This window comes from Spinacia oleracea, chromosome 4, assembly GCF_020520425.1.
Source record: "Spinacia oleracea cultivar Varoflay chromosome 4, BTI_SOV_V1, whole genome shotgun sequence".
NCBI classification, from domain to species: Eukaryota; Viridiplantae; Streptophyta; class Magnoliopsida; order Caryophyllales; family Amaranthaceae; genus Spinacia; species Spinacia oleracea.
In genome coordinates, this window is record NC_079490.1 from 183365279 (window position 1) to 183390104 (window position 24826).

At 40.5% G+C, this 24826-nt stretch overlaps 4 protein-coding genes across 4 annotated transcripts; 3 read left to right on the forward strand and 1 right to left on the reverse strand.

The window, feature by feature from the left end:
* The first annotated feature begins 720 nt into the window (after window positions 1-720).
* LOC110783687 (uncharacterized) lies at window positions 721-4370 on the forward strand. Its single transcript, XM_021988030.2, has 4 exons — window positions 721-1039; window positions 3437-3549; window positions 3864-3913; window positions 3997-4370. Exons 2-4 carry the CDS (start codon window positions 3447-3449, stop codon window positions 4177-4179), a joined length of 336 nt encoding a protein of 111 aa, XP_021843722.1. The 5' UTR covers window positions 721-1039; window positions 3437-3446; the 3' UTR covers window positions 4180-4370.
* Window positions 4371-5781: 1411 nt separating this feature from the next.
* On the forward strand, window positions 5782-6801 carry LOC130472248 (uncharacterized). The gene has a single exon (XM_056842771.1). It carries the CDS (start codon window positions 5782-5784, stop codon window positions 6799-6801), a length of 1020 nt encoding a protein of 339 aa, XP_056698749.1.
* A 4982-nt stretch (window positions 6802-11783) lies between these two features.
* LOC130472249 (uncharacterized) lies at window positions 11784-15100 on the reverse strand. Its single transcript, XM_056842772.1, has 4 exons — window positions 14861-15100; window positions 13733-14705; window positions 12711-13600; window positions 11784-12613 (listed from the first exon to the last, which is right to left on the reverse strand). Exons 1-4 carry the CDS (start codon window positions 15098-15100, stop codon window positions 11966-11968), a joined length of 2751 nt encoding a protein of 916 aa, XP_056698750.1. The 3' UTR covers window positions 11784-11965.
* Window positions 15101-19745: 4645 nt separating this feature from the next.
* Window positions 19746-23774, forward strand: LOC110783757 (phospholipase A1-IIdelta). Its single transcript, XM_021988128.2, has 2 exons — window positions 19746-20370; window positions 22754-23774. The coding sequence occupies exons 1-2, from the start codon at window positions 19851-19853 to the stop codon at window positions 23494-23496; spliced, it is 1263 nt and encodes a 420-aa protein (XP_021843820.2). The 5' UTR covers window positions 19746-19850; the 3' UTR covers window positions 23497-23774.
* Window positions 23775-24826: the final 1052 nt, after the last annotated feature.

Below are 24826 nucleotides of genomic sequence, written 5' to 3' on the forward strand. Positions count from 1 at the left end.
AAAACGAAAAAAAGTCTTAAAAAATTTAGGGTTTCTAAGTCAAAAATTTCAAAAATATGAACAAAAATTAGGAAGAAACTATACAATTATTTAGAAATTAGTGTTACTTACTTTGTACTTTTGAATTCTTTGTGTTTCTGGATGTTTTTCAGGCTACTTTTCTTCAATTTTACTTCAGAAAACTTCAAAAATTGCAAGGATAAATGTAAATGAAGAGGAGACTTTTAAAAAATGTTAATGGAAAGGAGAGATAAAGCTTAAAAATCTCTAAAAATGACGGTTTGTGACAATTATGAAGTGAGAAAGCAGAGAGGAAAGAGAAAGCTTCGAAATGGAAATGAAGCGTAATTTTTCTTTATTTTAAAGCTATTTATACTTATAATTTTGACAGTTATGCTATGTTACTTTTTTTTCATGTCGCATATTACGTCTGTCGTTTCACATGTTATTTTATATTACACAGTGTTTTATGTCACACACATTTTATTTTTTATTCCCTGTATTTTACCCTAAAAGTACCATTTAAACGGTACTGTCGGGTGTATAATTCAGTAGTCGAACTAAAGAGGGCCTAACTTAATTCGGGGAAGACACACAGAAAAGGTTGAAATAAATAGGGACATGCATGTTGTCTACAAATGTAAAGCAGCAAGTGCGGGGCACAAACATAAAATAAAACGACAACATTTACAGTTACCCAGTTATGCTGTGCACCCTTCTCATTTCTCAACCCGAATCGAGAAACAATTAATAACATTCACCACGTGTCACCTTACTCAACATTGGCTTACACAAATTATTGTCCCTTCCTTTTTATTTTTGGTGCACCAAATTATTGTCCTTTAATGGTGCTATCTTCAATTCAATTCAATTCTCCCATACATTCAACTTTCTCTAACCTTCCTTTACATTCCAATCCTCAAGCTCACGCGCCGCAGCTCACCACCTAATTGCCACCACCGTTCCAAGCAGCAGCCCCGCCACAGTCGGCAGTCCGTATCCCGTAACCGCCGCACTTCTGCTACTGCTGAAGTTGCTGGTAATTTCCCTTTCATTTAAAGTTAAGCTTACTAGTTTGAATACAGAGTTTTTTTTTGGGTTTAGTCTCATTTTGTGTTAAAAGTATAATTCATATTTGAGATTTTGAGTATTAGACTAATTATTCAACATTGAAGAGAAATACTAAGACATTGACTAACATTAGATTGGTAGGGCCCAATTGGTTTTAGAATGTGATTAATCTTTTCTCTTGTATGTATTTTTTTTGGTTCTATCGCTTTCGGCGAGTGGACTAATCTTCTCGCGGGAGTTTGCATGGGTACCTCGATGGGCAGCATCCCTCCCAATTGAGACTTTTTCCATTTCCAAGGCTCGAACCCGAGACCTTGGTTAAGGAGCAAGAGGCCCTTAACCACTCATGTCAACCTCAATTGGTTTTTCTCTTGTATATGATTCTGTATGGCCCGGTGACCCGTGACTGTATCACTTAGACTGTGTTTTGAATATGGGTTCTCTTGTGTTTCTCTTAACATTATTGTTAATGATTAAATTGGGGTAATGTGGTGGAGTGTTAATTTGTTCTGGGATAGTGTTGGAATGTGGGTTTGATTTAATTTTGATTACTTGTGGGAATTTTAAGAGAAAGTGTGATGCTATTGGCTTGAAAAGAAAGGGTGCAATGACTTGTATGTCAATGGTATAATTGAATGACTAATTAAGTGGCTTGTTTGACAATGGGTAATAATAATTGTAATGAATTTAAATGTACTACTCGTAACACAATATGATTGTAATAGTAAGTAATTGTTGAATATAGTTCAAAACAATCTTATAGTTAGTACTTGTACAAATATTATGAAAAATGAAATATAGTGTTAAAAAAATGGATGATGATAAAGGTCGCAAGTTGCGACAACATTTTGTTGTCGCAATCTTACGTGTCGCGGTTTAATTGGTACATATAGGCGACACGCAGGGCCGTCCCAAAAATTTTGGTGGCCTATGGGCGAAACAATAAATTGGGGCCCTACGCACCTTAAGTACGTAATTAGTAGAAATAATTTTCCGTAAATGATGTGTACTTTTGATTGAAAAAAATGGATTTATACATTGTCAACTTTTTACTTTCTAAACTGCCAGAAAAAAAAAAATTAACTCTATTAACAACATATGAAGATCATCGTCAAAAAAAAAAAACTAACATATGAAGGTTTAATTTGAACACCTTCGATCTTGTACAATTAAGCATGAATTTTAATATTTCAAACGTTAACTATCAAACTAACATAGCAAAACACAATAAACCTGTAACACCTTAACACCGAGACCTCCACAAATCGCAAAGTTTTTTAAAAGTCATGTATTGAATAGAAAATGATGTAATAGCGAATCGTCCTAGAATTTTAACAAGTGAGTAAAATATTTCAAAGTGCGATAAAATAAGTAAATTGCATATTTCGTAGTCCGTATTCGTAAAAAAAATCAATTTTTCTAAAAAAAATCACAAACTAAAACAGAAGGTGTGATTGAAATAACGAAAAAAGAAGAAAATTTTAGGATTATAAGAGTTGTGTACTCTATATATTTGTGTGTGCTTGATTAAAATTGAGCAATACTAAATAAAACTGAATAAAAAATATTGTTAAAGTTAGCAAATGAGAAATCGAAATTACATTTGGTCAAAAAATTGAAATTACAAAAGATTTTAAAAATATTGAAACTTGTGTGAGAATTTGGCTTTCGTGGGACTTGAACCAGTCACCACTGGCACCAAATTTCTCGCAAACAACCAATGAGCCAATTTAGTTAATACTGCATCTTAACACACGGTAACTTTTTTATAAATTAGCTTTGGACCGATTAAAGAGAAACTTGGGCTTTTTTCGTTGGGCCCTGGGCGAGTGCCCCTTATGCACTGCCCTAGGGCCGGCCCTGGCGACACGTAGGCTAAGAGTCATCATAATATTTTTACTATCAATGCAATATTTTTACTATGAAAATATGTAAATAAGGTAGTCGGTATAAATAAGGAAATAAATTAGAATATTAAGATTTTCCTAGCTTTTTTTGAAACATTTAAAATAGAATATATAAATTAAATATTTTAGTTTCCAGTTTAAATCATGACACATAAACATGCCATGTCATCATTGTGACACGGCTTAAAGGTCGCATGTTGCGACCTTTATCATTTTCGTAAAAAAATATGAGTGAATGTAAAAAAAAAACGAATAAAATAAGAGAAATGGGGTGGAAAGATGTAAATTTTGTGGAAGGGGTAAGAGAGTCAATTTTCATGTCAAAAAAATAGTATAAAGTATAATATAAATAACATTATGAAAAAAATAAAACGGAAAGTGTAAAGATAATTTTTTGAAACGGAGGTAGTACTTTCTAATAAACCCCATTTCTGATTTTTCTGAATCCACCATTGCAGAGAACGGAAAATGAATGTGTTTAGCTTCAGCTTGGTGTTATGGCTTGTTGGAGTTTTCTTTATGCCATTGAACTCCTTCAGAGGTGGAGTTAATCAATCCATACTAGTTTCCGGTAACTACTTTTACTTATATTTTCCATGATTCAAAGATGATGCTTCATAATATACCTCTGTTATGATAAATTTTGCTCTGTCACAGCAAATACTGTCTGATCAGTGTTTTCAATGTTGTCAAAGAAGAAAGATGAGTCCTTGATGTGGGTTCTATACAGGGATGCTTCATGTCTTGTTAGTCCATGCATGCTATATTCATTGTTCAACTTGGTGTTCAATGTTCAATATTAATCTTAAGCATGGAAATCTCGATGACAACCCATTGATTCCTGTTATATTCATCATTAGGATAACACATAGGCTTTAATTACAGGTAGGATGATTGTTGATGGCGATACGATGACAACAAATAGGAATCTGAAGGTAATAACTTATGCAGAGTATGTGTTTTCTGATAATTTCTTGTTGTAATCTGAAAATAATAAGAATTTCCATGATATTATCAGGAAAACAGAAATGGTGGTGAAGTGAGTTTGGAAGATTATCGGCCTGTTGACCCGAGTCCAAGTCGTTCAAAGGCATCTGTAAAACATGGACCAATCCAGCATGGGACTCCTCCTATTTACATTCCCCCAAAGCCTTCTCCTCCTTTTCCAAGTCCCTTCTTCAACCAGGATGGATCTCCTTAACCTTTTAATCAAACTCAAACTGGTTAGCTTAATAATTAATATCCCAATTAGATGCCCAGTGTATATTTCAATCTTACCCTATTCCTGTTGTATTTGGTAATCTAATTTTCTACTCATTTGTACTCCTCATTAGTCACTCTTAATCAACTTTGATAATCAAAAATGAATATCATCACATGCATAATTTGGTATTTGATTTAGCACCTTTTCAACATCATCACCTGAGAGCTCTGGCAAATGATGGACTGAAGACGGTAGCGTGCATTGCTTGTGCTACCGCGTTATCTCTAGTTCTCTGCAGTGAACTTTGCGTTGCCTTCCAGAGTTCTTGATGAGTATTCCAAACATCATATCATCAAGAACAACTATGTATCTTTTTCCAGATTGTTTTTCTTCCAATTTTCCAACTGCTATTTCACTGCTTGCATTTCCATTACTGTTACTGTCAATGAACTCCCAACATTTTGTATTTAATTCTCGTTATGTCAATATCTTCTGATTCAACAATCCACATTCTTTCGGTATAATGATCCTTCACTTTGGTTATTCTCAGTAACTTTTTTGCTGGCACAGATTTTCCAATTCCTGTGACTGACATATCAATTACCTCAAATTCAGTACTCTTGCATGTTCAACTTACTCTAATTATCCAAATAAACACTAGCCACTCTACTACATGCCATATATTATATATAGTATTTATTATTCCTCAGTGTCAAAAGACATTGTGCAATATTACTTCTACTACCTGTACGGGATTATATCCAGAGAGGACAGAACATCAATAACAGAGCAAACCCTGACACCCAGGGCACACCCAAGTCAAAGAAAGACTCTAAACCCCAAGCCAAGTATATGCAGCCCAGGCAGATCAAACCTCCCCAGATCACGTGTAAAGACACAGAGCAGAGCTAGGCAAAGCTGCATCAGTCCAAGAAGGGACCTGCAGGCTAAACGACAACGACAAGGAATAAAGTACATCGCCATCATACACGTGGCGGCATCTAAGTAGGCCAAAGTACAGAATAGTACGCCTATAAATAGCACCCACATCATTTATGATGGGACACATTCTTACACACGGTACTTGCTCCACCTTCTCTCTATATTCCCTCTCTAAAGACTTCTTATCTATTTGCTGACTTAGGCATCGGAGGGGGTTTCTTCGGTTAAACCCCCGAGGTTAGCTCACGTTTGCTCTGCTTGACAGGGCCAAGGCACTCCGGAACGTCCTCCCAGTTCCACACTCGGAACAAGTGGCGCTAGAAGGAGGGGACTTCCCAGACCTTGCCTCTAAAAGACCTACCCTCCCACAAAATGACTGAGTCAAGCGAACCGATAATCCAGCAGATAGAACCACCCACCTCTAGAAACAACCAGAGAATCACAAACGTACCTTTGTTCGGCATGGCTCAGAGTCTTGGTCCGCCAAGAGAGACACCACAACCCAGAGCTATGGCAACCCCCAGCCAGGGCCAGGGCATCCCAGTTCCAACCAGTGCCTCACTAGCACGGTTGGTGGCATAGTTCTCACCCGACCAGATGCGCACAGCCATAGAAGTCCTGACCTTCCTTACCCATACAACACCGCAAGCCCAGGTCATGAGGACAGCCCCAGAGGTTGAGGTTGAGCAGAGGAGGAAACGTCCCAGACCCCAAAACAGTCCGAACGTCTGGAGGAGGAATCTGCAGCAGGAGATGGAAGGGGCTGACAGCCAAGAATATGAGGCAGAAAGTATCACGCCTAGCAGAGCTCAACCCAGAGCGAGAACCGAACAAGCACCCAGCCAGAGGCACCACTCCGGGTCAGGTATGCCAAATCCCACCCGAGCAATAGTTAAACCTGATAATTCCCCTTTCTGTGATGAGATACTCTCGGAAAAAATGGAAAAGATAAAAATGCCCACCTGCAAATATTCCGGAAAGTCAGACCCAACGAATCACCTCTCTGCCTTTGGAGGACACATGATGCTATATACCAACACAGACTCTATGTGGTGTAAGGTTTTCCCTTCCACTCTGGAGGGGATAGCACAGAGCTGGTTCGGTAAAATACCCAAGGGCACCATAACCTCTTTCCGGCAGTTAGCCATCTTGTTTCGCACCCAATATGTGGCAAACATTGCCAGAGAAAGGATGACAGGGGAGCTGATGTCAGTCATCCAAGGACCTCAGGAATCTCTGAGGGAGTACATATCCAGATTCAATATGGAGGCATCGAATATACCCAAGTTACAGCAAGAGGTAGCAGTCCTGGCTATGATGACTGGTCTGCGGGATGGAGAATTCAAGAGTTATCTGGGCAGAAAGTCATTCACAACCCTGGCAGAGGTACTGGGGAAGGCAAATGAATTCATAAAAAGTGAAGAGATTGGCAGAGCAACCTCACGACGATATGTAGCAAGTGAGAACAATTACGGTAGTCAGAGCAGAAAAGAGCCGTACAAAAAAGAATACCCAGACAAAAGGGAAAATCAGCAGCCCAGAAAAGATTGGCACGGGCAGGTCAGAGGAAGGGGTAGTGAGTTCAAAACTGAAAAGCGAGGCAAATTCAACGAATACACTCCTCTGGTTGCATCCAGAACCCAGATTTTTGCTATCAGCAAGGAGGATGAGAAATGACAGAGACCACCGAAAATGTACAACAAATACAGGGACACGAAGAAGTACTGTGATTTTCACAAGGATCATGGTCATCTCACAGAGGAATGCACTCACCTGAAAGATAACATTGAGGACCTGATCCGAAGGGGGTACCTAACACAATTTAAGGCAAAGAGCTCATACAGCAGGACCTACGAAAACAGGGATGATGAGGGTCGATTTGATAACAGGAAGACAGAGCAAAAACAGAACCACCCAGCAGAGCAGAAGAGGTCGAATGATATACTGGTCATAACAGGAGGACCAGTCTACGCTGGTACTACAGCCAGCGGTGCTAAGGCCAGTGTGAACGAATTTAAACACCAGGTTAATTACCACAACTCAGGAAAATGGCCTGCCCCTCCAAAAATCCCACAGTGCACTTTTACAGAAGATGATTGTAAGGGCATAATTTATCCTCATGATGACCCAATGGTGTTAGCTCTGGATGTGGCTAACAGAAAAATCCATCGAATCCTGATAGACGGAGGAAGCTCTGCAAACATTCTATTCTGGCCAGCTTTCCAAGAGCTGCAGATTGAAGAGAAGCACGTAAAGCCAGTTAGCTACCCAGTAATTGGTTTCACAGGAGCAACGGTGATACTAGAAGGAATAGTTAGCTTACCTGTCCAAATTGGGCAGGGGAAAGATATCAAGGATGTCATGGTTGATTTCATGATAATCAAGGTACCCGCAGCATACAATGCCATTCTGGGCAGACCATTTATTCATGATGCAGGAGCAGTGGTGTCTACTTATCACCTCACCATGATGTACACAACGAATGATAACAGATCAGCTAAGGTCAGGGGAAACCAAGAGCAGGCTAAGAGATGCTACCACACAGCCCTGAAACAGCCACCCAGACCCCCGCCCCTGGCAGAGGCAGACATTCCCTTGTCCAGAAAGAGAAAGAGAGCAGAGCGTAAAAAAGACGCACTACTGGACATGGAGAATTTTGAGCATCGTGAAGAAGGACTGTTAAAACCAGCCCCAGCAGAAGAAACAGAAGAGATAGAGCTGGAGGAAGGAGTAGAGGACAGAACAGTCCGAATTGGCACAGATATAGACCTTTCCCTGAGGGTAAATATCATCGGTCTGTTGCGAGAGCACGCGGACATATTTGCCTTCTCTGCCGACGAAATGCCAGGGATTGATCCCAACGTCATGGTCCACAGGTTGAATGTTAACAGAGAAGTCAGACCGGTGAAACAGAAGAAGAGAGCTTTTTCGACAGAGAAGAATGTAGCCATCCAGGAAGAGATCAGCAAACTATTAGCAGCCAAATTCATAGAAGAGTGTGACTACCCGGAATGGTTGGCTAATGTTGTGATGGTAAAGAAAGCAAATGGTCAATGGAGGATGTGCGTAGACTTTACAGACCTAAACAGGGCTTGTCCGAAGGATTGCTACCCGCTACCCAGAATAGATCAACTGGTGGATTCCACCAGCGGGCATGCCCTGCTGAGTTTCATGGATGCCTTTTCGGGCTATCACCAGATCAGTTTGTTAGAATCAGACCGGAAAAAAGCCGCCTTCATCACAGACGCTGGAGTTTACAACTACAGGGCTATGCCATTTGGTCTAAAGAACGCAGGGGCCACATACCAGAAACTGGTAGACAAAATATTCGCAGGACAAAAAGGCCGAAACGTGGAGGTGTTTGTAGATGATTCCATAGTCAAGAGCAAAAAGGAGGGTGATCACATTAAGGATCTGAAGGAAACTTTTGCAACATTGAGGCAATTTGGTATGAAATTAAACCCAAAAAAATGCGTGTTCGGTGTTAAGTCTGGAAAATTTTTGGGATTCCTGGTCAGTGAAAGAGGAATTGATGCCAACCCAGAAAAAGTAGAGGTCATACTCAACCTACCAGAACCAAGAAACATACGAGACATCCAGAGGTTGACTGGGAAAATGGCAGCACTCACCAGGTTCATCAGCAAGTCCGCGGACAAGTCTCTCCCCTTTTTCCAGGTGCTAAAGGGAAACAAAACATTTAAGTGGGGAGAGGAGCAAGAGAAAGCATTCAAGGAGGTGAAGAACCATTTGAAAAGCCTCCCAACCATAGCCAGACCAGAAGTGGGGGACATATTACAGCTATACATCTCTGCCTCCAAGAAAACTGTAGCAGCAGCTCTGGTAGTCGAGAAGGATAAAATCCAGCAGCCAGTCTACTTTGTCAGCCACATCCTCAACCCAGCAGAACAGAGGTACCCCCTGATTGAAAAAATGGCCTTCGCCATCATGATAGCTGCCAGGAAATTGAAACCATACTTTGACGCGCATAAAGTGCAAGTGTTGACTAATCAGCCTTTAGAGAAGTCATTGCAGAGGCTAGATACCTCTGGTAGACTCCTGAAATGGGCAGTGGAACTCTCAGAATATGACATCGAGTACAAACCCAGAACCGCCATAAAAGCACAGGCACTGGCAGATTTCATTGCAGAGGCATCATACGAGGAGGAGGAAGAACCATTGGGGACTTGGCAGATCTCAGTAGACGGCTCCGCCGCAGTCACAGGGTCGGGCGCAGGTATCATAATGGTGTCACCAGAAGGCAACATTTTCGAATATGCTATAAAATTTAAATTCAAAGCTTCAAATAACGAAGCAGAGTATGAGGCGGCAATCGCAGGAATCCAGATGTGCAAAGCAACAGATGCTAAGAAAATAGTGCTCAAAACCGATTCACAGCTGGTGGCCAGCCAATATAGAGGTGAATATGAAGCCAGAGAACCGTCTATGCAGAGGTACTTGGCCTTGATGAAAGAAGCAGTAGCCCAGCTAGAAAGCTTTGAGATTCAACTGGTTCCCAGGGCAGAGAACAGTCAAGCAGACGCCCTATCCAAGTTAGCAAGTTCGACGCTACAGGACTTGGAAAGAACAGTGATGGTAGAGGTCCAGGAAGAAAAGAGCATTGACAAAAAGCCTGCAGTCAACTTCATTGACACTGAGCCACAGTGGTATGACAGTATAGTCTCATATAAGCTGGGAAGGGGCCTTCCCACAGCAGAGCAAGAGCAGAAAAAAGTAAAACGAAACGAGCATTGGTTCGTCATTTACCAGGGTAAACTGTACAAGAAATCATTTTCGTTGCCTCTGCTGAGATGCATATCAGCAGAGGAGTCACAACGAGTCATTGAGGAAATACACGAGGGAATATGTGGAAACCACATAGGCGGCAGGACATTAGCCTTGAAAGCTCTCAGAGCAGGATATTATTGGCCAACCATGGTAAGTGATTCTCAAGCATATGTTAAAAAGTGCGACAAGTGCCAGAAATTCGCCCCAGTGATCAACCAACCCTCTAATGACTTACAGCCAATCATCAACCCCATACCATTCGCCCAGTGGGGAATGGATATTCTGGGACCATTCACAGCAGCAAGCGGGGGAAGAAAATTTCTGATCGTGGCAGTTGACTATTTTACTAAGTGGATCGAGGCAGAGCCCACTAAAAGCATAACAGCCAAGCGGATGAAGGATTTCATCTGGAAGAACATTGTGACAAGGTTCGGCATCCCAGAAAGTTTGGTCTTCGATCATGGAACACAGTTCGACTGCACTCCTATAAAGGATTATTGCGCTGAACTAAGAATAAAATTCGCATACGCATCTGTGTGCCATCCCCAGAGCAATGGTCAGGCAGAGGCAGGAAATAAACAAATCCTGGGAGCACTGCGAAAGAAGGTAGAAGATTTTAAGGGTGCATGGGCCGACCTTATTCCAGATATCTTATGGTCCAACAGGACCACTGAAAAAGAAGCAACAGGAGAAAGTCCTTACAAACTAGCTTTTGGGGCTGAGGCGGTCCTGCCTGTCGAAGTGGGTCTACCTAGCTTTAGAGTGCAGTACTATGAGGAAGGCACTAATGAGCAGCGTATGAGGGAAGCATTAGATCTCTTACCAGAAGTCAGGCTGCAAGCAGAACTCAAGTTGGCAGCAAACAAAGAAAAAATGAGCAGGGCATACAACAAGAGGGTAAAGCACAGACCTATGCAAGTGGGGGATCTGGTCCTCAGAAGAACAGCTGCCACTGGAAAGGGAAAGGCAGAAGGAAAATTCTCTGCCAATTGGGAAGGACCTTACCAGATCACAAAAGAGGTAGCCCCAGGCTCATACCATCTAATGACGATGGAAGGAAGAGAATTGAAGAATAGCTGGAATGCCAACATGCTAAAGAAATACTATGTATAGACACAAGAAGTTAATACTATAACAAGGCAATAGAAGCCAGAGTAGTTCTTCACTTTTGTAATTTTCCACGCTTACAAGCATAATAAAAATTGGCCCAGCTACCTTCGATAAGAAGAAAGTGCGTCAGGTCTCTTGGAAAAGTAAAAGGTGAACGGCTAAAACTCGTAAAAAAAAAAAAAGGGGGAAACGCTACCCACGAATAACTTGGTCTGATCAACCAAGTTATTGGGTAAGTTTTTTCTCAACGAGATTTAAGCAAAAACGTTTCTCGAGCTTTGTCCTGGCCAAAGCCAGGACAATTCAATAATACGCAGCCAAAGTAGGCTGGAATAAATATGAAGATACTTTTTGAGCTTTGTCCTGGCCAAAGCCAGGACAATTCAATAATACGCAGCCAAAGTAGGCTGGAATAAATATGAAGATACCTTTTGAGCTTTGTCCTGGCCAAAGCCAGGACAATTCAATAAGGCACAGCCAAAATAGGCTGAAGCAAATGCGAAAACACTTCTCGGTTTTTGTCCTGGCCAAAGCCAGGACAACTCAACAATACACAGTCCAAAACAGGTCGAGGCGAATATAGAAATACTTTTTGAATTTTGCCCTGGCCAAAGCCAGGACAATCAAGCATGCAAAGTGGGTCAAATGGAAATATGGGGGAAACAAAACAATAAAAAAAAAATAGCAAGCAAAAAGCAACAAGGTAAAAGGCAGCATAAGCTCGACGAGTTAACAAACAACGGGACCGGCGGCTATACCTCAAAAACTTATGCAATGTACAGCCCTACAAAAATGGCCACTGTTGATCAAAACTAAAAACGATAAATATTATCCCCAGAAACAAATTCTTACTCTCCACGCAGGGAGGACAAAAACAACCAGAAAAAATAAACTACGCATTGGCTGAGGTAGTGCAAGATGAACATGGGGACAGCCGCCTGTGCCATTATTGCCCAACATCATCTTCAGCATCAGACAGAGGCAATTCCCCAGGGTGAACATTTTCAACACAATGATCAGGCACCCCATCATCTTCTGGCACCGCACCGCCCGCAGCTAGAGACGCTTGCTCGGCCTCCCTCTTCTTTCTCAAAAGCTCAACATGGAGCCCAGCCAACCAAGCAGCTTCGATTGGAGACCAGTCAAGATCAGGATGCTTTTCTTGCACTATTAGCGAAGCAGCCTTCCACCCGCCATCATAGCTCTGAGTGCGCAGAGCATACTGCTCATCTGACCGACGGAAGTCGCGAACGGCAGCCGCAAGCTGATCTTCGATGGAGTTCTGCAGTTGGGCCATCTCATTGTCATGAGACTGCTCAACAGAGAGAAAGTCTTGCTGGAGAGCCTCAATTTTCTGCTGTCCGGTGACCAGATCAATTTGGGCCTGAGAAAAGCTAGCCTGCAGCTGATCACGCTCTTCAGTAACAAGCTTCAATTGATCATTAGCCGAAGTAAGACAGGTCGAAGATAACTCCAGATCAGCAGTGAGCTCCTCAATTCTCTTCTTTTGGGCCTCTATGTGAGCAACGTTGGCAGCAAGTCGTTTCTGGTAAACTATGAAGACTTCTGTCAACTCACGAACAGCGTTGCCACACTAAGAACATAGAAAAAGAGACAAGCATTATAAGTTGGTGCATAACAAAAGAAACGAACCAATGTACCAAAGGAGAAGAGAAGTAAACCAAGTATACCTCCATGACCTTCTGGCAGGCATTCGCCCCAGGAGTATACAAACGCTCTTTGGGCAGGTCGCTGGGCAACTGCAGACCTCTTAACATCCTCAGGGCAAGCGTCCCGCCTTTCTCAGGGTAGTTCCCATATAAGCTTTCTGATTCGGACACATCCCAGCGCGGGACAAAAGTACGATCCGAAGCAGAAGGACCAGAGAAGATAGCAGCCAGCTCAGGGTCGGCCTGGGGACGAATGTCGAGAAATTCTTTCTCAACAAACTCCTTATGCCGACCCGTGATATGCAGGTCAAGATCATCAGCAGCCAGATCACTTCCTTGAAGCTCTTGCTCCAGAAACTGTCGAAGAGAGCTACCAGAAGTGTTGCTACGATGGGGATCAGCCGCAGAAGGGGAGGCTCGAAGTTGCTCAGCTCCACTATCAAGCCTAGGTTGTTTCCCAGGACGCTGAACAAAAGGCGGCTCCTCAGCTTCGATATCCACAGGTTCCGACGCAGAGCCCGAACAACCTGGCTGGTCACATACCTCACCAGCCACTTCCCCAAAATCATGGCCTGCATCCTCTGTCGGAGCTTCGAGCCCAGCCTCGAAATCGGCTCGGTCACGACGAGAGCCTGACAGAGCACCACGATGGGAAGCTCCGCGAGAGGTCTGCCCTCGACGAATAGGAGTGCTCGCAGAACCAGTGTTTGTAGAGGAGACCACTCGAGACACTCTGGGAACGATCCCAGAACCGCCACCCCGACCAGAACGGCGTGTAGAACTTCTCCTGTTGCCCTCTATTTGGTCAGCCAAAATTTGATACCCATTCGCAGCAGGATCGGGGGGAGCAGCGCAGATGAAAGAACCATCAGCCCGAACACCCAATTCCTCAAGATTCAAGAATCGACGACCTAAAAAAAAAAAAAAAAAAAAAAAAAAAAAAAAAAGTAAGTAAAAAAAAAAAAAAAAAAAAAAAAAAAAAAAAAAACAACTCGCACAAAGAGAAAAGAAAACGTGAAGTGAGAAAGTAACACAGAACTAACCTTGAGGGTGAGTAGAACAAAGAAACATAGCGGACAGCACGTCATTCCGCAGAACATAACTTGAATGCGGAAGCCAAACACGAGGCAACCGCCCAACCTCTTTACCAGCAGCATTAAACTTGGGCTCAGATGAAAAATGCTCAAAAGCCCTCTCCTCCAAGACAGCACCATCCAAAATCTCGACTCCCTCTAGCCGAGTCCGAGGTCTAACAAAGCCCCGAGCAACAGGAAAGTCAGCAGGGACAGCGAGCCAGTAAAACCTATCCTTCCACTCCTTTTGGCCGGTAGGCATCCCATGGCAGGTCAATCTTCCACGATTGCAATAGATGGAAAACCAGCCAATCTTGTTCCCAGTACCGCTGTTGCGCAGATGATGGACTCGCTTACAGAGAGAAAGGGTCTCAGGAAACTCCAAAAACCGACAGACCCAAATATAGCTGATCAAAGTACGAACAGCGAAGGGATGGAGCTGAGCTAAGCAAACGTTGAAGGCACGAAGAATCTTCACCAGGGTAGGATCCAGAGGAAAGCGCAGACCAAAATCCAGACTATAGGCATAAACGCCTATGCACCCCTCTGGTGGATGAGTAATCCGAGCATCATCGTCTGGCACGATGAGTCGATAACCATCAGGCAGACCATAAAACTCCTTACCAACAACAGCGTGATTCTCTTTTCGCGCATCATCAGTCCACTTAGTGTTCAGCTTCGCGTGTAAGGGACCAAAAGCAGAGGCCTCAGAAAGGAAGGGCGTCGAATCCCCAGGAACGACATTCTCTTCCACGTAGTTTGGAAAGGGCCTCATCTCATTAACCTGGGCCAAAATATCTTCCCCACCAGCTTGCCCACCCACAGAAATAGTGACATGGTTGGCCATCATAGAACGAAAAATAGATTCCCGGCGTCTGTAAACACGCAAAGACAGTTCAGACTCATTAGCTCCAGCAAGCTGCTCAAAATCATCTAACCAGGCCTGTTCAGACAAAGGCTGAACATCAAGCCCTGGGGGGACATTGGACGGCGGATTTATCCTAACTATCCGCGACAGATAGTCATGGCGCATCTCCCTAAGAGTTTGACGTAAAGATGGGGACAGGTCGGCCGTAGAGTCAGGACACCCAGAATCACCCGCATCTGGGGGGGCGGCTCCTCCCCAGAGGATTCATCGTCAGAGGACAAAGGAATCACAGCAGGCACAGAGCGAGACAAAACATCATGCATTGATTTGGTTCTGTGCTCAGCAGAAGCCCGAGTCTCCTCATCAGAAGATAAAGAGACAGAGGAAGGAGAAGAAGTAACATAGGAAGCAGAGGAAACGCTTTTAGCGCCTGAGCTACTAAGGTTTTGGCTATCAGATGCATCAGACATTATGAACTGAAAGTCACAGGACAAGGGAAAAGGGCACAAAGGTAAATAATAAAAAAAAAAAAAAAAAAAAAAAAGGGGAAAAGCTACTCAACAATGGCGGAAGTTCAAAAACGACTTAACAATGGCGAAAAATACCAGAAATTGAAACCCCAAGGACACTAAAATCAAGCGAACAACAAACAAAAGTCGTGCAAAAGAATCGAAAAAACAGCAAAAAATAGAAACTTACCGGAAAAAGAAGATAGAGTTAGAATCAAAAGGAACACAGCAACGAAAACCTCCCTTCGCGAAATGGCAAACGAAAACACGAGGAGCAAATGACCACCACAAGCAACAAGAACACTAGCAATCGACCGGAAAAGTGACGGCAAACACAAAAATATGCAAAAGATCGAATTTTGAGAAGAGTTTTGCAAATAACAAGCAACGGAAAATGAGAGCACTCAAGTGTTTTTTCTCAGAAACGCCAAGGAGAGAGAAGGTAAGAAATGAAAATGGAGAAGGAAGGAAGTTACCTTTTCTTTTTAAAAGCCAAAGAAGAACGGCTAGGATGCGAGCAACGATACAGTTGCACAAGCAGGATGAGGGACACGTGTGGACCTCAATACAACCAAACTTAATCATGATGAAAGACGGTCCAGATTGAGCGACGATTCCGATTGACTCTTCGGATGAGCAACGCGTGGCACGAGGAAAAGCCGGTTAAAATCCCCAAAGATTTCTTACCTCAAAGAAAGCCCGCCAAAAAAAAAAAAAAAAAAAAAAAAAAAAAAAAAAAAAAAAACTCTGGAGAGACTGATAGCAAGAAAATACACAGCCAGAACAAAAGCAAAAAACCAACAAAACAAGCATTGCAGCCCCAAAGAGTCCAGATCAAGGACAGAAGAGCAGACCTGACTTAAAAGATCAGCTCTACTCTTGAGGGACTAGTTGTACAGGGTCATATCCAGATCAAGGACAGAAGAGCAGACCTGACTTAAAAGATCAGCTCTACTCTTGAGGGACTAGTTGTACAGGGTCATATCCAGATCAAGGACAGAAGAGCAGACCTGACTTAAAAGATCAGCTCTACTCTTGAGGGACTAGTTGTACAGGGTCATATCCAGATCAAGGACAGAAGAGCAGACCTGACTTAAAAGATCAGCTCTACTCTTGAGGGACTAGTTGTACAGGGTCATATCCAGATCAAGGACAAAAGAGCAGACCTGACTTAAAAGATCAGCTCTACTCTTGAGGGACTAGTTGTACGGGATTATATCCAGAGAGGACAGAACATCAATAACAGAGCAAACCCTGACACCCAGGGCACACCCAAGTCAAAGAAAGACTCTAAACCCCAAGCCAAGTATATGCAGCCCAGGCAGATCAAACCTCCCCAGATCACGTGTAAAGACACAGAGCAGAGCTAGGCAAAGCTGCATCAGTCCAAGAAGGGACCTGCAGGCTAAACGACAACGACAAGGAATAAAGTACATCGCCATCATACACGTGGCGGCATCTAAGTAGGCCAAAGTACAGAATAGTACGCCTATAAATAGCACCCACATCATTTATGATGGGACACATTCTTACACACGGTACTTGCTCCACCTTCTCTCTATATTCCCTCTCTAAAGACTTCTTATCTATTTGCTGACTTAGGCATCGGAGGGGGTTTCCTCGGTTAAACCCCCGAGGTTAGCTCACGTTTGCTCTGCTTGACAGGGCCAAGGCACTCCGGAACGTCCTCCCAGTTCCACACTCGGAACACTACCCAAAAAACTACTCACTTAAAAATCCACGAAAACATCCTTAAAATTCGCCCATCCTATTGGGAATGAATGATAATCTAATTAACATGCGGAAACATTTCCGTAACTAATATCACATGCAAAAGTATAGATTAAATGTAACCTACATTCGTAGCGAGTAATTGCACTTGCCTCGCGAACATGATCAAGAACTCCACGTGTAGTTCTACGATATACAATCTTCCACCGGCACGTTCGGATCCACCTTGATTACGCTAGATTAGAACTTTCTCAAGGTTGTTTGGCTTTGGAGAAATCTCACTCTTAGAGAGCACACAGAGAATTAGGATTTTTAGTGCATTGTGTATTGTGAAAACATTAGGTTTTAGGGTTAAACTAATAACCCTTGGAGCATGCACAAGTCAACCGACCAAGGGCTCGACCATCCAGCAAACACAGGGCGGCCCAACAGCTCGCGCACGCATGCTGTGGGCGCTGGGCTTCACAGCCTTTGGGCCTCGCTTGGCTAGCGATGTGTTGTTTCTCCTTGCGTGCTAGCGCGCACTACAACAGGGCCATGGGCCGCGTGCTTTTGTGCGCTTATGTGCACGTACACTTGCCACACCCATGGTGTAACACTCTAGAAATTTAACTATAGAAATAGAAGAAATAAAAGTCGTTATAAAATGGGACGGTGGCGGAAACACCGTCTTCTAGGGATGTTACTATTAAGATAAATGTTTAACTATGTGAACAAATTAAAAGAAATTAAGAAATCAAAGAACTATACAACTAGAGAACCTAATTAATTTAAAACTCACATCGCTACCCGAGCCCAAAATCCAAAGAAAGCCAACGTCATTCAATCACCTGAAATTTGATCAACAATCAGTAGAGAGCAACTAGCAGCTCTCCCAGTCCAAGGTTAACCAAACAAATATAATTAATATAATAGAATAAAATAAACAGGATAATAGATTAATAGACAAATACTACCCCGTTTCATAAAGATCTTTACAATTACTATTTGCACAAATATAATGAAAAAAGTAGAAAAGTTGGTTGAATATAATACAAAATGGATAAAGTAAGATAAATATGGAAAAAATGTGGGTGGGTGTAAGAAAAAATGAATAAAGTATGAAAAAGTGACTGAAAATTGTAAATATTATGGAGTAAGAAGGGTAAGGAGTAAATTTTCATGTCCAAAAATGAAATAAAGCAAAATGTAAAGAACATTATAAAACAGACTAAAACAAAAAATTTAAAGATCATTTTGATACAGTGGTAGTAGTATACAAGGACAAATACATATTTTCACAATAACATGACTTGTAAGATATTCATATCTAGAATCTTGGGATTAAATATCATGAGAAGAGAAAGACATAATTAGTCATAAGAATACATAGTTAAACTAGTCTAAAAATAATCACATCAAGTAGAGGTAAGAACAAGAGCCTGTAAATTCGTGATTTACATCGTAATGGAGTAAAGTTAAGAGTACGCCCTTCGGACCATGGAGTCTTAGTCAAAGTATGGCCACACTCTCAAACCTAACTCACAGATCATGCCACCCGTGAGTAAACCCATTGGACCATGCCGTCCGGGGTAAATCCTAGAATTTGAACGACAACTCTAACCAAACGAACTCCGGATCATGCCACCCGAGAGTAAACCCATTGGATCATACCGTCCGGGCTTGGCGTGCTCATCTCCGGGGACCATGTCGTCCCTACGGATATCTTAGCCTCTAGAAAAAAAATTAAATCGAATAAATCGATAAATTAAAGCAATCATATAGTAAGAAACTCAACATCGGAAATTTAGGGTAACTGTAGTCTTAAACTAATGACTTAAACTTCTTGGATTCCATTTCCCATATAAATAAATTTGAGTTCATTGGAGATTCGGGACCATGCCGTCCCTAAGAATATTTATCAACAATTATAAGGTCATTATTGGAAAAAATAAAGTTTTCCAAATACTCCCTCCGTCCCTTAATACTCGCACCGCTTTGACCGGTGCGGAGTTTAAGACACTTGAATTGACTTATTAATTTAATGGGTGTTAGTTGATAGTGGGATAATTTTTTTAATATAGTTAGTGGGAAATGTGTAAGAGGTGAAGAGTGGTGAGTGGGGGATGTGAATTTTTAAATAATTTTTTATAGGGAGTACGGGTGTAGGTGGGTTAGTATGTAAGTGTGAGAAATAATATAATATTGGTAAAAATTTCCATTTATAGAAGCGGTGCAAGTATTAAGGGACGACCCGAAAAGGAAAGCGGTGCGAGTATTAAGAGACGGAGGGAGTATTATTTCATAAGAGTTCATATATATATGAGAACCACCTAGGTGAGAACCTCTCTTAACGTGAGAACCACAATCTAATCGTTGATTTACTTAAATCTGGACCATTCATCACAAAACACGTCACTTGAAACTAACACGCACGATTAAAACTCAACCACAACATCCGGGTGTACTTGAGTTCGAAGACCGGAAAATATCTTCACAGCTATGGCTCTCCTCCTCTCTCCTCCTTCTTTCTCTCCGCTTGAGTGGTGATATGGAGGATTTAGTAATTTTGAATTAAAATCGTGTTAATAATAATTAATTTATGATGTGCCTTTAATAGTACAATCGGAAATGACGATATTGAGGAGAAAAAATATTAGAAGACCTAAAATTTAAACCTTGTTTCTATTTTTTGGCGGGGTTGTATTTAATTAACGTATACGACCTCCTAATTGTTAAAGACGGCCAGCCTATTCTACCTAATAATGTAATAAAAACGTGAAAAAAATAAAAATGATCATCCACCAATCACCATTCCCCCCACCAAAAATAACCATACCTTAAACCAGTCAACTTAATCCAACGCCTAACATATATTTAACTCTAATCTAAAAATAAAAAATAGACCACTCCAACAAAAAAACCACCAATTCCACATTTCCACCTCCACCACTTTTCAATTCCCCTTCCTCTCTCCCTATCTCTCCCTTCCTCCAACCTCATGGGTGATGAACAAGAGCTAGGACTCTCCGATGAGGGCCCCACATGGAACCACCTCTTAGGGTCCCACAACTGGGAAGGCCTTCTAGACCCACTCAACGACGATCTCCGTCGTCTGATCCTCCGTTGCGGTGACTTTTGCCAAGTCACATACGACACCTTCATCAACGACCCTAACTCCACCTATTGTGGAAGCAGCCGCTACGCTAAGTCAGATCTTCTTAAGAAAACCGCCTTTCCCGGTGGTTCTGACAAGTACGATGTCGTTGGATTCTTGTATGCTACGGCCCGTGTTAGTGTTCCTGAAGCGTTCTTGTTTAAGTCCATGTCACGTGAGAGGTGGGATAGGGAGTCAAACTGGATTGGTTATATCGCGGTTTCGAATGATGAGGTGAGTAGAGAGATTGGGAGGAGAGAGATTTATGTAGCTTGGAGAGGGACTACAAGGAATTATGAATGGATTGATGTTCTTGGTGCTAAACTCCACTCTGCTAAGCCTTTGTTATCCGATGGATGTCATGGTAACAAACTTATTCACAATTATTCTTTTTTTTACCCCCTCCGTCCCAGATTAGTTGTTACACTTTTTTTTTCGTCCGTCCCAGATTAGTTGTTACACTTCTAAATAAGGAATGACCCCACAATTATTCTATTGTCTCTCTTCCCACTCAATTTTTTTGTCCCCACCCCCTCTCTCATTCAATTAAAAAAATATCCCACTAACTCCTATCACATCCACTTTTTCAATAAAATAACAATTGATAATTGATAACCAAGCAACCACTTTATCACCTAAAACTTTGTGCAAAGATAAGTGTAACGACTATTTTGGGACGGAGGGAGTAGTCATTTATTTATACTCCGTACTTTTTAGGGGTGTTTGGTTCGCGAATCCTAGGCATGAACTAATGATATTACTAAATACCTAGGAGGTAGTACGGAATAGCTCTTTTCTTTTTTAAAGGGTAGTACAAAGTAATTCTTAATAATCTTACTCGCTAATATATTAACGAGGTTGATTTTGAAAAGGATTAACAAAAATAAAATCACGTATTTATTGTTTCACCCAAAAGAAAAGTTCAGATTTGGTAGCTCACATTATAAACATGTTGTTGGATATAGTAATGCAAAGTATAAGTTTTAATGCCCACATTGGTAGAAATACAATATGGAGTTTTAAGGATACTATGTAATGGGAATATTTTTATCCCACATCGAAAGAAAAAAGAGTCTTACCCTTATTTAAAGTACTTCCCTTGGTGGTTTGAGCTAGAAAGGGGCATCCCCACGCGAATGTTGCGTCGTTTTGGAAACACACAGAAAATTACTCTTCTCCTTCCTCTATTCTCTCGTTTTCCAAAACATGCACATTTAGACGAATTACTGTGTAAAATCTGGGGGACAATGTCATCTCTGATTGCACCATAGTTGGGGCGAATTTTGTTTCTAAAACAGTGTTGTTTAACATGCCATAACTTTGTATACACACATCAAATTTTCGGCCCATAATTCCTTAACCAAATTCGAATTTTACAGTATGATTTCCATATGTGACATATTAATATTGGCATATCCCCTTATTACTTTTTCTTTTTTTTTTTGAACTAGGCACATCTCCATGTAACTAAACACAAAAAATTCTTCCGTATACTTAGTACTTCGTATATACTCTTACGAGTCATGATAGATATGCAAAAGCAACGTTAATAATGTTGTTGTAAAAAAAAAACAACTAATAATGTTAAAATCAAAATTCTACATAGTACCCCTTCACATTGTTGACATTGTGGCAGCCAAATTAGTTTACTTTGAATTTATTCCTTTATGGGGCTTTATAGGGAAAATTTGAACCTTCATATGCAATTATGCACAATGATGGCCAATTGGCTCCTCCAGATTTTCTATTATCTTTAGAAATAGTAGTCCTATGATCCTATCCTCCAAAAATAAAGGTGAGATGGCTAGAAGGTGTCATTAATCATTATTTGCATTATGTAAAAATCATGGCCCGTAGGAATATCTCTAATCTTTAAAATACTACTTCCGTATCAACTTTTCAATAATATGTTTATCAATAGTTTTTGGGTGGTAAAAGATTGAAATTCACTCTTTACAAGGAAAGAAAAAGTTGAAAGGTCTCTTTAGAAGCTCTATCTTGAATTTTCAAAGATCTAGGGTCAAATCTCATCCCAAACCTTTTTTCCTTATTTTTTTCTTCTTCTTACCTTTCTTTCTTTTTATTTCTTTTCTCCTTCATTTTCTTTTGTATGTTCTGTTTTAGTTTCCTTTTTCTCTTATCTTTCTTTCAAGTTTCAACCCTAACTCCCCTCCATCCCTCCTCCCCTTCACTGTTCTCTATTCTCTTTGCCTAATATTATTTTTCCTTTTGTTCAGTCATCAAATTTCTCATATTTTTCAAAGATCAGGCGTCATCATCATCATCATGAAATGATATATCTAAGTGTACTCTTTTTTTTTTTCTTAAGCACTTTCTCTTGCAATTACAAACCGTAGTTACTTTCACAAATTATTCCAATCTTAATTCCATAAATTAATTCAATCGCAAATTTCACAAACTTTTTTTTAACAACTCGGGTGACGGTGGGCGGTATTGACGTCCAACAACTAGTATTGCGAAGTATAACGATTTCTACGTAAACAAATTACTCCGTATAAAGTATAACTGTCTAATTATAAAATATACGAAGTAACTAATTAATCATAAATTATAGTTTTGTGTGGATATCAACTCTGTTTGTTTTGACGGAAAACGTAATCCTAGAAAATGGTTCTGCCATTGTGTTTGTTTTCCAAATAGTCGAATACAACTTTAAGCATTAAGTTGAATGCATCATACATAATTAGTCCGTATAATAATATAGTTTCAAAATCTGGTTTCTGCAGACCAGCATGAGAACGGAGAAGATGACAATGACGACGATGAAAAAGACGTACACAGATCACCAAAAGTAATGAAGGGTTGGCTTACAATTTATACATCAGACGATCCGAAATCCCCCTACACAAAACTTAGTGCAAGGGCACAACTTGAGACCAAAATCAAACAACTAATTGACAAATACAAAGACGAAAACCTTAACGTCATATTCACAGGCCATAGCCTAGGAGCAACCTTATCAGTTCTAAGTGCTTTCGACATTGCTGAGAATCTAACAAGGGATATCCCAGTCTCAGCCATCATTTTCGGGTGCCCTAAAGTAGGCAACAAGCGTTTCAAGGAGAGGGTCGACTCCCACTCTAATCTCAAGATCCTTCACGTTAGAAATGTTATTGATACAATCCCACATTATCCTGCTAGACTTATGGGATACGTACATATAGGAACCGAGCTAGAGATTGATTCAAGGAAATCGCCATTCTTAAAAGAATCGAGGCACGTTGGTGATTGGCATAACTTACAAGCTATGTTGCACATTGTCAATGGTTGGCAAGGGGTTAGGGAAGAGTTCCGGCTTGTAATTCAACGGAGTATCGCTCTGGTTAATAAATCGTGTGATTATCTTAAGGAGGAATGTCTTGTTCCTCCGTCTTGGTGGGTTGAGAAGAATAAAGGAATGGTGTTGAATGACAGAGGAGACTGGGTTTTGGCTGGTCCTGAGGAAATACCTCTTCCTGAATATGATTAAAGCCAAAACTAATTAGTTAATGTTCTTTTTCTTGATTAATTTTTTTAATGGGTGCTACTGCTTATTGTAATCTTCTAGTTGTGTTGTTTACTTGTTTGCCTGCTCTGGTTGGAGATTTAATTATTGATTTGTATTTGTGAGTTAAGTTTGAATTGTATCCTAATCTTTGGCGATATAATACGCGTATGATGTTGATTGGTTGATTTGATATCATGTAAAAAATTATAAAGTTTTTAATGAAAGTGACACGGGCACAATGTAGACTGATTGCCGTGCAAGTGTTAGAAGAAGTCAAAATTACCAAAATATGTCCATGTTTTTATATACTTTTCAAAACGTTTCAACTTAATATTTTAACGTAAAATATCTCCAAATAAATATGTTTAAAAATATCTCCAATACGTTTCAAATTTGTCAAAAACTACCTTATAAAATTGAATTTTTGTGAAAAACTACCTTATAAAAAAATGTTGTAATTAACTACCTTATAAAAACTTTATGTTGTAAGATACTAACTTTTGTATGATTATGAGCATTGATTCAAGATTCCGGGATTGACTTTACTAGAAGTATCTCACGTGTTATCTAACGGGAAAAAAAGGTAATTAAGTAGCACGTAAGATGCATAAGACAAAGTCAATCCCAGAATTTTGAGTCAACCTTCATCATTCGGAAAAGATAGTATCTTACAACATAATTTTTTTATAAGGTAGTTAATTATAACATTATTTTTATAAGGTAGTTTTTCACAAAAACATTATTTTGTAAGGCAGTTTTTGACAAATTTGCCTATTTGATATTGTTAAACTACACATTAATATGAACAAAATAAGATCTTCAATTGTGAATAGTGTCAAGATTTCAAATGAGACTAATATTCGAGAACAGAGGGTGTAGAAGACATGGATGATAGATTAATAATTTTATGAACAAGGGATGTATTTCATGAAGTTGGACATCTTCTAGCATTTGCATTTTAGCCGGAAATAAGTCTACAATGCATTAGCGAGCAAGTCAAATGACAAAGCAGCCTCATTGAATAATAATATTGATGATAAACGAAAACATGAAGTTGGATACATGAATGATGAATATACGGAATAATATAAGGAATATTATTCAATTGTTGTCCATGTCAACATAATTATATTACGTACAAGTTTATCCGAAAGGACAGAACAGAATATTGAACAATTAAAAAGGTAAATCAAAGAAATTTTCTAGGTTTGTAATTTGTGACAAATTTGCAGTCAATCATCTGGTCCTGTACTATATGAATCACATACATGTTTACACCATCTAAATATTTATCCAACAACCAATGATGTCT